This window comes from Prosopis cineraria, unplaced genomic scaffold (genome assembly GCF_029017545.1).
Source record: "Prosopis cineraria cultivar Desert tree isolate PC_DT_omini unplaced genomic scaffold, ASM2901754v1 PC7, whole genome shotgun sequence".
Lineage (NCBI taxonomy): Eukaryota > Viridiplantae > Streptophyta > Magnoliopsida > Fabales > Fabaceae > Prosopis > Prosopis cineraria.
The window spans coordinates 31,318,974-31,333,027 of NW_026555338.1; the positions used below are offsets into that span (position 1 = coordinate 31,318,974).

The 14,054-nt window shown below is 33.5% G+C and overlaps 2 protein-coding genes across 3 annotated transcripts; both read left to right on the forward strand.

Moving 5' to 3' along the window:
- Positions 1–1,574: 1,574 nt before the first annotated feature.
- On the forward strand, positions 1,575–3,788 carry LOC129316297 (putative NAC domain-containing protein 94). The gene is made up of 3 exons (XM_054960642.1): positions 1,575–1,800; positions 2,248–2,564; positions 3,025–3,788. Exons 1-3 carry the CDS (start codon positions 1,602–1,604, stop codon positions 3,562–3,564), a joined length of 1,056 nt encoding a protein of 351 aa, XP_054816617.1. The 5' UTR covers positions 1,575–1,601; the 3' UTR covers positions 3,565–3,788.
- Positions 3,789–9,527: 5,739 nt separating this feature from the next.
- LOC129315023 (uncharacterized) lies at positions 9,528–13,284 on the forward strand. Of its 2 annotated transcripts, none has more exons than XM_054958518.1 (6): positions 9,528–9,688; positions 10,107–10,207; positions 10,926–11,184; positions 11,298–11,494; positions 12,150–12,337; positions 12,769–13,284. In XM_054958518.1, exons 2-6 carry the CDS (start codon positions 10,113–10,115, stop codon positions 13,053–13,055), a joined length of 1,026 nt encoding a protein of 341 aa, XP_054814493.1. In that variant the 5' UTR covers positions 9,528–9,688; positions 10,107–10,112; the 3' UTR covers positions 13,056–13,284. The 2 variants fall into 2 exon arrangements, with proteins under 2 accessions (XP_054814493.1, XP_054814492.1); XM_054958517.1 differs by lacking the exon at positions 9,528–9,688 and adding an exon at positions 9,752–9,922.
- The last annotated feature ends 770 nt before the right edge of the window (positions 13,285–14,054 follow it).

A 14,054-nucleotide genomic window follows, 5' to 3' on the forward strand; every position in this document is an offset into this window, starting at 1 on the left:
TATGATTGTGACAATGAAAAAGTAGAAAAGATAAATACCCATGATTCGTCCTTGTCTCTTTTTTCCCCCGATAAAAAGGCAACTATAATTAAGAAATAGGAGCTACAATGTCAAAACAAGATAAACAGAACCAATGTGTTTTGTAATGAATGCAAAGACCATGATGATGCTTAGGGATAACTTTAATCTTGTAATCTACAATGATTTTTAATTAGGATGCATAAACCTTATAATTTTTTATACAATTTGATTTGTTCGTTTCATACACGGATCATCCGTGACTTTGTATTAAAAAAAAATCATGTATGATAGTGCTGGAAGTACACCGTTAACAAACACATTGTAAGAAGTACTCCGTATCCAAAAAATTAAAACCTGATGCGTTCCAACTAAAATTAAGTAGACCAAAATGTTCTTGTAAGAATATAAGAGCCATTTGAAGGCCTTCCAATTGAAGTTTGAAGCTTTCCAATACCGATGAGCATAGAACGAGAAGCACCATGTTTTCTGCTGAAAGCAATAAACCAATGAATGCAAAAAGATACCAATTAATCTCTCCACAGATATAATTAATTTTAATTAAAAATTTTAAGTTATCAATGAACATACAAATTCTTTTTTTAACCAATATATATATAAAAGAAAGCTAACCAATAGTAGTTGAGTCAAATGGAATGTATCTACATAATTCGTCTTAAATAAAGTTAAAAGTTCGTATTTTTTGAATAAAAATTCATATTAGTTAAAAACTTATCCCCAATATAATTATAATGATATTATGTACCTAACATTAACACTCAACCATGGTTCAATTATAGAGGATATCATATGATCATCTCATTATATAAAAATGGAAAATTTCAACTCAACCAAAATCATACACAAATACAAAATATAATGAACATATCTATCAAATATCAAGTGCACATTAACTAAGGTCGGACTGCGTACGCAATTTATTTTTATTTTTTAAGAATCAATGATGATCCAAATTGTTGGCCAAAAACAAAAAATCACGATCCAAATTCCAATATGTTGAATGTGGACTGACCTGCTTATATAATTACAACGCCAAAATGATGTTCCTCTATAACTCTGTTGAACACTTGAATGCTGCCAAGCATTTACGGTTCAACCATCTATAATTAATTGGAACTTACTTATATTAATAAAATGAATATCACGAGACAAAAGGGAGAAAAGTATTTTCTATTTTGGCGTTAAAAATATGAGAGGAGAAAAGTAGAGAATTTGAACGGGACAATTCCGAGACCCTAGTAAATGCTATATTGTTATGTATTTAAGTCCTAAATGGTGACATTAAATTAAATTATTAAACAATAATAGCGAACGATATTTATCTTTATTTTATAAGCCAGGGATATGCAAGTCAACCCTCATGACTTGACCTTTCCTTCTCAGACGACTCTCTCTCTCTCTCTTCATTATCGAAGGTTCTCCACTTGTTGAAATTGCTCTACGACTTTACTCTTCTTCTCAAAGAATTTAAAGGAGGGAGAGGAAAAGCGAATTAAATATATACAGAGGGAGCGAGAGAGATAGAGAGGGAGGGAGGGAGGGAGGGAGAGATCAGAGAAGCTATGGGTAGCGAAGAATTCAGGAAGGAAGACTTCATGGAAGACGATGATGAAGAAGTTGAACTTCCAGGGTTTCGGTTTCATCCCACTGATGAAGAACTCGTGGGTTTCTATCTTCGAAGGCAGCTCGACAAGAAACCGATCAGGATCGAACTCATCAAGCAGATCGATATTTACAAATACGATCCCTGGGACCTTCCAAGTATATTACTTTGCACTCCGAATTAATTACTACTTGTCTGTGTTCAATTATTTGATTTCTTCTCTTCCTTACATCATAGTGTTTCAGATATATATATATATATATATATGAACCAGAAGAGCAAGAAGATAAAGTAGGGTTTTCATTATTAAACGCCCGGCAAGAAAATACTATTACTTACCGTATAAAACAGTTTAACAATAGAGATGGGTTAAAGATTGCTTTGACAGTTATACAAAATTTCTCAGCTTTCCTTTCCATGTTTTCATCTGTTTATTTTCCTTCTCTTTTACGTATAGGACGGCATGTTCTCTGATCCATTCAACTGAGAGGTTTTCCCCTCCAAACCAATACATATAGCTCATGATTATTCATGCAAATTATATAAACATGTAAAAGCGAAAAGCTTGTGATTTACAAGATGTTAACAATCAAATTATTCATCAGAAGCGAGCAGCACGGGAGGGGAGAAGGAGTGGTACTTTTTCTGCAAGAGAGGGAGGAAGTACAGGAACAGCATAAGGCCGAATAGAGTGACGGGATCAGGGTTCTGGAAAGCGACAGGGATAGACAAGCCTGTGTACTCTCTAGGAGGAGAAGCCAGCCATTGCATTGGCCTCAAGAAAACTCTTGTTTACTACAGAGGCAGTGCAGGTAAAGGCTGCAAAACTGACTGGATGATGCACGAGTTTCGCCTCCCTTCTCCTCAAGACGCCGCCGCCACCAACACCGTCAATCCCCCCGCCGCCGCCCTCCAAGAAGCTGTAAGCAACTTTACTACTTTCCCTCTTCCCTTATCACATTTTGTCTCTGTCTTAAGGCCTTGGTCTCTCCATATGAACATAAGGTACTTCGTCTTCACCCGAAGAGACCAGGATAACCTGTGACTTCTTCCCCTCATTATATCATCCTTTACCTATATGACCGGACTTGAAATTTATTTCTGAGAATGTTTTAATGTTATTACATTCATTGTTTGGCACAATAATGTAAGTTTCAGTCCTTGATAAAATCCATTGAGTTGGGGTGTGTGTGTGTATGTTTTGGTATCCAAGTTCCCAGATGATGATTGGTATCATCTAGAATACCCAAATTGTAACATTGTGAATTGTACTTTCTATTACGAGATAAGTCATTAAATGTTGCAGATTTCCAAGTTTGTGGTTCGTTGCAAGGTTAATTCATTATCTGCAGCTAATTCTTATGAGTGATTATTGTATCCAGGAAATATGGACGTTGTGCCGAATTTTCAAGCGAAACGTTCCACCAAGAAAGCACATAACAGACTGGAGATCGCCACAAGCAGGTGCGAAACGTCAATATTCTTCAATCGAGAAGAACACAAGACTTGTAAGCAGTAGCAGCGTTGTGGACCATAGTAACTACAACAACAATAACAAAGAAGCTTACATCAATTTTGGAGGAAGCAATCATCATCATCATGATGGTCATTATTATTCTCAGGTTAATCATCATGATCATGATCATGGCCATCATCATGAGCATAAACCAACAGTGTTCAATAACTACAGCAACAATACTAACATTGATCAGAGGAATAATAATCAGTTCATGATGATGAACTGCCAAGCAGAAGCACAACCACCACAGTTAATCACTGCTTCTTCTTCTTCGTCGTCTTCTAATTACTTGTGGATTAATAACCATTCTGCTGCTGCTGCCAATCACGACTTCTTGACGTATGAGAACTGGGATGAACTTGGATCGGTTGTGAAGTTCGCTCTTGATTCCTCTATCCTGTAAATAAAATATATATATATATATATGTATGTATGTATGTATGTATGTAATTAACCGTCTTCGTATAGTTTTAGTTTTTGGCTGATCAGTGCTTCATTAGGATGGAACACATCAGAGTGATTGGACATGGATTTGCATCTGAGCAGATGTGTCATCTTATACACACACATGCAGTCGAGATCTCGTTATTGATTGGTATGGAATAATTAGTGTTTCGCCTGTATATGCTATCGTCTCCTATATACATCCCCCCCCCTTCCCTCTTTCAATATGAAGACCAGTAAATTAGTTCATATTCCGTTTTTTTTTCATTTTACAGTAAATATTTGGACTTAGCATGATAAAAGGTTTGAAAAGGAAAGAATGACAGTTGGGTCCAAGAAAACCAATTAATTCAAGTTAACTGTCAATCTAACAATTTCAGAGTGCTAACAAAATCAACATTTAGCAGCCAAGTTAAAATTTGGCAATAGTAAAGTCTACTGGCTCTAAGTTATTGGCAATCAAGTTGTAATTTACAACGAAATTGTAAATTTAGAATCTGAACTTGCAAATGTTTAGAATTATTAGATTTGATATTTTACTATTAAAGGATCAAGAAACTTTATTGTTGGTATTTTAAAATTGATTGAAACTTAAATTAATTGGTTTCTTTAAGACTTAACTGTAGTTTCTCTCTTGAAAAATTCTTATTTGTACATGTAAACCAAATTGTCAAAATCTATTATTTATATCTATAGAATTATAATAGATGCGTTAAAATATACTTTTAATCCTTTAAGTAAGGTTTTATTTTGATTTTTTAATTTTATAAATTATCTTTTTAATTCTTTAATCCTAATATCGTTTGTTTTTTATCAGCAAAAACTTCATACATTAACATTTTAAATATTGATAAAACATTATCAAATGTTGAAATAATAAGTTTAGTTTTTTAAAAAATAATAATGATGGATACAAAAAGGATTAAAAGGCTGAAAATATATTTTATAAAATTAAAGAATTAAACTAAAACTTTATATAAAATTAGGGGACCAAAGGAATACCTTTACGCAATAGATTGTATTATGTACTAATTAAGCATATTTTAAGGACTGCAATTTCGCACTTTTAATTTATTCACCGAAAAATTTTGGTGAGTTCTTTTACTTAGAAGAGTAGCATCATCTTTAAAAAAAACAATTATCAATTTACGTAAATCAACACTCCCACGTTGGCAACAGAGCACATTCAATCATTAAATCTATTTATGTTTGTACTTAATGCCGTATAAAAAGTTGTTTATTTTATTAATTGATTTTTATTTGTATTTGGCTGATCTTATATATATATATATATATATATATATAAAGAGAGGTGATAAAATCAAATATGTCAATCGAAGCCGTCCTTGGATCATATGTATATCTTCGACTTCAGTATTTGATGTCAATCCAATATTGTTAATTGGTTGTCCATCAATATTTCACAAACTATTATTGTACCATAAAATTTTTAAATATAGAACGAAGACGCTATAAACTATTTTCTTTATGTTTTTTTCTTGGCCCATGATATTCTCCTTTCAGAGACGATTATATTTCGCTTTTTATTATAAACAAATCCTAAGAATAGAGATTTTTTGTTTTTGGTTTATAAGGCTTCAATTTACTTACACTAATAATCTCAATCAAGACCTTAATCTCTTACACACGCACGCACAAACACATTGATTAATTTGAACTACTAAATCACGTGGAAACGGTGATGGAAAATACTCTTGTAAGTTTAGTAAGACATTTTGCGAGGGGGAACAATGAATGAAGATTTCCTCATTATTTCTCAAAAATGACGAAGAATTTTGTTGCCAAGTTTCCTTCATTGCCCTTGCTAATTTTTGAGGGATTGACGAAAATAAAATTCTACGAAGTCATGCATGATATCCTTGACGATAGTCATTATTAATTTGTAAAACTAATGGCTATAATTATTTCTTAAATATTAGAGCTAGAAACATTTATGGACAGACACCATTTTCCGGCTTCTATCCAAGATTTTTGCTTTTCCTTAAACTTATTAATGCCTAATATTTCTTTGCACGCATTCATGTCGTATAATGCTTCCATTTTCGTAAAATTCTCTCCTTCTTTACAAAATAAATATAGTATTATGGTTCCATTTTTTTTATCATACCCTTTAATATGTTTAATTGTAAATTCAATAGGGTATTCTATTGTAAATTAAAATCATTGGATCAAAAAAAATCAAAAGATTCACATACATGTGCATGTTTTGATTGAACAATATTCAATATCGATGTATAACCACAGAAATTAACATTGATATAAAATATGTAAACCATACCATTTATAAGTTATAAAATATGTAATTTATTTCAAGTTCATGTAATGCATAGAAAAACTTGTCCCGTTAAAATTGGAGCCCCACCTCAGCCTGCAATGAACATTTATCCTTTTTTAGTTTTTTAAAAAATAAAATTATGATTGCAAGCAATGAACATTCAAATAATTGTCGAATAAATTATAATATAATTAAGAATAATCATGCACAAATTTTCGTTCGTTCAAAGTTAAACAGTATCATTTACTATCTTGATTAGGAATACTTTTCATCGGCCTTTAGGCTGTCATTCTGTATTTTATAAAATTGTGAAATGATCAAATCAAATATCACATGGTGAATGACAGATTTATTCAAAGTCAAGGACTTTTCATTTGAAAGCAAAACCCTTTCTTACAAGTAGTGTTAGTCAAATCCATAAACTTAATTGAACACTCCATCTTTGCGTCCCATCCATAACATGACAAACTTTTAAGTAAGGTTCGTTGGTTTTGAAGCTGTTCCTTTTTTATTGTTTTTAAGTGAATATGATGTTCAACTTCAAATTAACATATTGTTTTCAACATTACTATGTCTATTAGTAGATATCTACTTAGCTAGCTTAGCTTGACTTGATATTTTTGAGTATTTTATATTTAATTTACAAAAATTACATTCAAATTGTGTTTGGATAAGTGAATTTAAGTTGAAAATTTAAATTTAAAATCTCACGTTTGAAATTCATGGATTCTAAATTCTTTTTTTAGATGATATAAAAGATTTCAAATTACAATATTAAAATTCTTTATTTGGATCTAAAGTAAAATTTTAAATTTTATATTTTATATTTGAATTTAAAAGAAACTTGAAAGATTGGTCAAACTCGACGATTCGAATGGCCAACTTCCAACGGGATCAGGCAAACAAAGCCAATTGGTACCAATCATGACCAGAACAGGACCTTTGACTTTTGCTAGGATTGGACCGTCACGATAACGGGGACAGGATGACTAACTTCCACTAAAATAGAACTGACAGTCATGACGAGGACAAGATGGGAGACTTCCACATGCACCAGATCGACGGCAACAACTGGGACAGAAAGGCCAACTTACATCGAGATCGGACGGTTGACTTCTATCGAGATTGGATGGCAAACTTCCACCGAAACTGGACTTAAGGGGACTGGACGACTGACTTCCACTAGGATCGGACGACTGACTTCCACCAGGATCGGACGACTGACTTCCACTAAGACTAGACCAAAGGCAACGACAGGGACACTTCCACTCGGACTAAACCGTTAACATCCATAAGGACTGAACCAAAGGCAACGACGGGGACTAGATGACCAACTTTTATAGGGATCGAACCGACGACGATAGGGATTGAATAGCTAACTTCCACAAAGACTGGACCGACAATGATAATGGGGACTAGACGCCCGACTTCTACTGGGACCGAATAGAAGGTGAAAACGGGGACAGGATTGTCGAATTTCACTAGGACTAGACCGACAACGACAATAGAAGTAGGCCGTTAGGTCCCTGTCATTGCCGTCGATTAGGTCCCAGTAGAAGTCAGCCATACGATCCTGGTAGAAGTTGATCGTTCAGTCCCCATTATCGCCGTTAATCCGATCTCGATAAATGTCAACTATCCTATTCCCATCATCGGTTTGGTCCTAATTCAAGTAGAAGTCAACCATCTGGTCCCCTCTTAGCTATTGGTTTGATCTCGATTCAAGTGGAAGTTAATCGTCTGATCCTTATCTTGGCGGTCGGTTCAATCTGAGTGGAAGTGGACCATTTGTTCCTCATCGTCATCGTTGCCATCAATCCAGTTCTAATGGAAGTCTACCGTTCGATTCACATCTTTGTCCCCAATCCGATTTCAATGGAAGTTGGTTGTCCCATCCCGGTCAACAGTGGTAGCTTGTTTTTGTAAATTTTGGCAATTCAATCCAATTACCATTAGCAAGTCGATCAAATCTTCATGCATTTAGGTCAAAGTACAAAAGAGCTTAATTTAGAATTTGAAATAATAGGTATTTAGAAAGGATTTCAAATTATGAAGAAATTGAGGGAGAATTTGAATTTGAATTTTGGTCAAATCTAAATCCATACATTTTTAATTATCCAAATAATGAATTTGGCTCAAATCTAAATCCTAATCCTAATCCTAATCCTAATCCATGTGTATCCAAACGTAGCATCAAGCTATTTGAAAGGGGATTAAAAAAATGTAATATATACGAGTCTCAAGTACAACATTACATTCTGTTGTATACTCCTTTTTGTTGAGTTTATAAATGCATACATTTAATTTAGACACAAACAGTAACTTATCATCATTGTCATCGTTATATATGTAAAGTTAGATATTAATTAAATCCATATATAAAGGTTAGATATTAAATCACTGTATATTCACCTCGCGTAATACTATCTATCGTGCATTATTTTGTAAAAAAAAAAAATGTTATATATTCATTGCAATTTTGCACCTAGTAGTTTTAACTTTTAATTAAATCTTTATCATGGAATTAATCTGGATAATTCGATTTTTCTAAAATTAAATATACGTAATTTTGCAAAATAGTTAAATATTTAACATTTATTGAAAAATTATCATTGTTTGGTCCAACACTAAGATAATGTGCATTAAATTATCTTGGCTAATATGACGAAATCATAATGTGTTTTGACTTTTCAAGTGTGAAATGCGTGCATGCAATGCGCATTGAAGGATACATTAGAATCATCATATGTGTGCATTTCAATTTTGGCTGCTTTTGATAAATTAAAAAATGATTTTCTTTTCCTGTTTTCATCTTTTGTTCTAGACAAAAGATTTTTTGACCAACGTGTTCTAGATAAAAGATGAAAACTTCAAACGTCAAAGTTACTTAAAACAGTGAACTTTTGACTGAAATTATTAAATGGCCCCTACGCATCACTTCTCAAAACCCAAAATGTCGACTGCCTTTTACCAAAACCAAAATTGGGCCTCGGTGGTTTTCTGGGTCAGGACATAGATTCCATCATTCCAAGATCTTCAGTATATCTTTTAATTTAAAAATCATATTGAAATTTAATGAAATCAAATATAGCTTTTAATATGATTTGAGTTTGAGTTTTTGAATGTTTAAAAAATATTCCGCGAAGAAATAGATTCGTATATAAAAAATATTTTTTTATGTGTATTGAGAATTTCCTAACCGACAATTAAGAACTAATATCTTTTAAAATGCAGGTAGAAGTAAACTTTATCTACTTTTTATATTTTGATCCATATATAATTCATTTTTATCGCCCATGCAATCCCAATTTTCTAACCATTCGTTTGGATCATATTTTTATGTCCACTATTTTCTTTTCTACTTTTTTAAATACGAGAAGGCAAAATACATTTTACTTGAATAAGGAAAAAATATTAAAATATTTGACACAAATGGTTAGAAAATAATCTGAATCGCATAAAATTTGACACCCGAAGAAACGATTTTTTTTAGAACCCAACAAACAAACAAAAACAGTTTTCGGAATAATAATGATGATAATGACAAGAATTTCAAACGCAATTCAGAGGTTGGCCATAAACAAAAAACCACAGTTTAGAAGTCCAAACGCACGATGTACACTACCCTGTGATTGGGCCTTAGATCTATGGGCCTGGGCCTAGCCTTCCCTGAATGAAGGTGGCGGCTTAGTCCGTCTCCTCCATGGACGACGAGTCGACGACGATCTTCACCAAAATTCTTGTTCTATGTTGTGCTTTCTTCACTGAAATCTGACGAGCGAAAAAGGTAAAATGAGATTCCTTCCTTCTTTCATTCTTATTTTCTTTTCCCTGTTTCGCAATTCTTCAAACTCTACCACTTGAGCTATCTTTTATTTCAAATTTCTTCGTGAACATCAATAAATTTTTAAATCTCGAAAAGTAACTTAGACACGGAAGTTCCATCCAATACATCTTCTTTGGAATTCTAGGCTTGAGTTTTGCTTCTTGTTAGATGAATTCTTCCACTTGTAGGTTCTGTGTGAGTTCATCACTGCGGTCTCTTTTCTCGTCTTCCTCCTTTCTTATTCGATGATTATATTATGCTGTTATGCGTGGTTGATCAGGAGCTGTACTTGTAACGTTTCAGTAGCTTCTGCATTATTACCAGTTCCTATATTTTTTTGGTTGGATCAGTTTTTAACCTTAGAGTTTCAACCATTCAGAACCAGATGTTAGATCGTTATTCGATTGCTTTCTTGCTGATATTTTCCTGGCACGTTGTGGGATTAAATGCAAGTGCTGGTGATGCTAATCCGCGTTATAGGTACATCATCTCTGATCTATGTACATGACTACATGTCAATTCTTTTTTCTTTTTTTCTTTCTTTTTTTTAAATGTCAATCTTCGTTTCTACTTGGAATTATTCTTTAATTGAATTTTTATCTTTCTTAGAGTAGGTATGCTGACCGATTTATAGGGTCCATTAAGGCTGGCTTGAACATTTCACGGGAAAGTTAACATCCTATTGTTTTTTTAAATCAACTATAATTTCTGAGGATTTTTAGCAGGAGTTGACTTGCTTGAATGGACTGTTCCTGCTGGAAGGTAATCAAACTACTAAAATATGATATTCTCTTGAAGATAAAATTGTTCCAGAAAACGATCATCTTCAATTTTTCTGGTATCTCCTGTTTTGGGTTCAGTGTGTACTTTCCAAATGCTGTTTAATATGTTTCTTAGTTGAATGGACGCTTAGTTGGATGTTTTGATATGAAAGACACGGAAGAAAATTTTGCAGTTGTTGAGCTCATAACTATTAGATGAAGGATATATTTGCAATCTTTCATGAAAGCATAATGTCTTTGGTAACTCACTAACTCTTGCTATTTGTTTTGCCCCGCTTTTTGTGGACCTTTCATGATTACACTGTGCAAGTAAATCTTTACTTCATCCAATTTGCTTTATTTTCAGCTCAGTACAGTAATATTTGAGCTTTCCGAGCCCAATTTTTTATTTTCTCTCTCTTTTTTTTTAATATCAGGGACTGTGTGAAACAATGTGAGGGAACAGGATGTGCTGGGCAAAGATGCTTTGCGAAGTGTAAATTTTCTGGAGATGACCTCACGCATGGTCCATGGTACAAGCAAGAGCCGCTTTACCTGCAGTGGAAAAAATGGGATTGCCAAAGTGATTGTCGATACTTCTGTATGGTCGATATAGAGAAAGAAAAAGAATTAAATAATGGTGCTCCGGTCAAATATCATGGCAAATGGCCCTTCAGGCGTATCTATGGGATGCAGGTTTGTAACTGATGAAGCCACACATCTTATGCTATCATTTGGAGTTAGTGCTTAATGATATCAAAGCATTTTGTTTAGAAATCTGACACATCACATGTCATCAATTAATTCAGGAGCCTGCTTCTGTGGCTTTCTCTGTTCTCAATCTCTTAGCACATTTTCATGGTTGGGTATCCTTTTTCATTCTTTTACACCATAAGATGCCTCTAAAAGAAGGTATGAAGCCATATTATGAGTATGTTAGCTTGTGGCATGCCTATGCGCTGTTATCAATGAACTCCTGGTTTTGGAGTGCTGTTTTCCATAGTCGGTAAGTTATTTTTGCAGATATACTATCTTGTACTGCTTTCCATAACATTGTGTTTTGCAGCATCATTACGCTCTGTTCATTCTAATAATGTGTGCTATATTATTTGACCTTATCAATGATTGCTTAAAGATTGTATCAAGCCTATGTAAATAGGTGGTTGAATAATAGCAAATTGCTGTACTTCTTAAATTGTAGTCTGAATTGCCTGATTACATGGTGCGTTAGTTCAATTAAATTGTATATGCTTATGAAAATTGAAGCGTTACTGGTGACTTTCCCCCCATTTTAGCTTACATATATTTCTATTTCTGCCTCTTGAGTTCTTAATGGAAATTGTTATCTCGTTTTCTTTCAGTCAGATCCAGATTTAAGTTACATGAATTGATGGGTTTGCCTTGAACCTTACAACTCTCACTAAAAAGTCAATTTCCTCACTGCATGAAACGATAATTTGATTTTGTTGAAGATAATGTTGAAAGTGCTCTCCAATGCTAATGCTTTTATTATCTGCTAAGAAAAGATGAGAAACAACCTATCTTCTTACCCATTGCATAGAGAAATGAAGATTTCTTGACTTTTTTACGTGCCTTATCTCTACCTGTCTCTTCTCTTTTAGCATAAAGCTTCATAATTTCTGTGCCTCATTGAGCTGCAGAGACGTTGATTTGACAGAGAAATTAGACTACTCATCTGCTGTGGCTCTCCTTGGATACTCCCTCATTTTGGCCATATTACGAAGTTTCAATGTTAGGGATGAGGCTACCAGAGTTATGATTTCTGCTCCCCTGATTGCTTTCGTGACTACCCACATATTGTTCATCAACTTTTATAAATTAGACTATGGTACGTCCTTTGACTGAAAAAAAAAAAAAAAGACTATGGTACATCCTGCCATTTACATCTTTATATTAGTGGCGATGATCACTACAGTTGCGTCGAAGACCAATGTTTTTCTTTTTGGAGATAAGTTTACCTTGAACTTTCTGTTAAATATATACTCCATTCACAAGTTATGTGCCTTTGTCTTCAGATTGATATCATTACGGGTAGTGGCTCGCCTGGGTTTTGAGGACTGTGTAAATGAGATTGAGTTTTAATGATATCTATTTTCCAAAATATTATAGTTCCTGCTTTATTGTCAATATCCTAATGTGTAAGCCTGTAAGGAGGTTTACATATCCCAACTCGGATTTTCCTTCAATGTTTGTCTTAGTCATTTTATTTCCTGTTTTCCTTTTTGTGATGATCTTGATTGCCTCCAATCAATCTTACAGGATGGAATATGAAAGTTTGTGTTGGGATGGCTGTGACCCAACTCATCATTTGGGCTGTTTGGGGTGTTATTAGCCGTCATCCGTCGCGGTGGAAACTATGGCTGGTTGTTTTTGCCGGTGGCCTTGCAATGCTCCTAGAGCTATATGACTTTCCTCCATATCAAGGACTTGTGGATGCTCATGCTCTTTGGCATGCAACTACTATTCCTTTAACCTATATCTGGTGGAGTTTCATTAGGGATGATGCTGAATTCCGAACCTCAAATGTTGTGAAGAAGGCCAAGTGACATGTTTTCCTCATGGGGTGATACAAACTGGGAGCTGCATTTTCTCTGTCCTTGATTTATATATATTGGTTATGACTCTTTTCGATTAGGACTTCCATAGGGCAAAGGTTATTGGATTTTGCTTCTTGTTTGACATTTCTTTCTCAGCTTAAATGAATGTATACAAAACAAAATTTTGTAAGCCTATTTCTGCCGTTGTGATTCGAAGATTCTATAATGTTTGTATTCACTCTTTTGATCGCCAAACGCACCTTGTCTCCAAGCAGAAAGAGATATGACGAACGGTAGTAATCTTGTTTTTCTTTGTTAAAATAAGCCGCTAAAGTTGGCACATTAAAAATATTAATAATGATGATGGGTTTGGTTTTTGAGAGTATATGAGACTCTTTTTGGTCCATGCAATAAAGTCCAAAGACTAAAATAAGTTGCATTTTTCATAATTTATAAACTATGAAGGATATAATATGTCTTTTATATTTTATAATGTTGATATTGATTCTTTGAGGAAGGGATGTCAAGATATGCGTAAGTGATGATGAAGCTATAATTAGAAATCTGCCCCCATTAAATCAAATTTATAGGTAGATAAGTTGATAATATTAAGCAAGCAAACAAGTATTTAAGAGAGGGTATGGAGGAAACTAGTTTCAATACTCATCATATAGATGAGTACTAGAATCTCATTGTCTTTGAATCATATAGATCTAATTTAGATAGTCCTAATTTATAGTTTTTGACTTTTATTTTTTAAAAAAATTATTTTAATGAATTTAGAATTTAAAATAAAAACAATTTCTTAATTGCCAGTTTTTTAAAAGCATAATTTTTTTAATTAAAAGATACCTATTGAAAAATTATAAATCTAGATCATGAAAATTAGACTTAAATGGTTTAGAAGCAATAAGCTTTTAGTACTCATTTGAATGATAAGTGTTGAAATTGGTTCCGAATATGTAGAGGATCCAATTTAAATCTATATACAAGTATTGTGTTTTATTT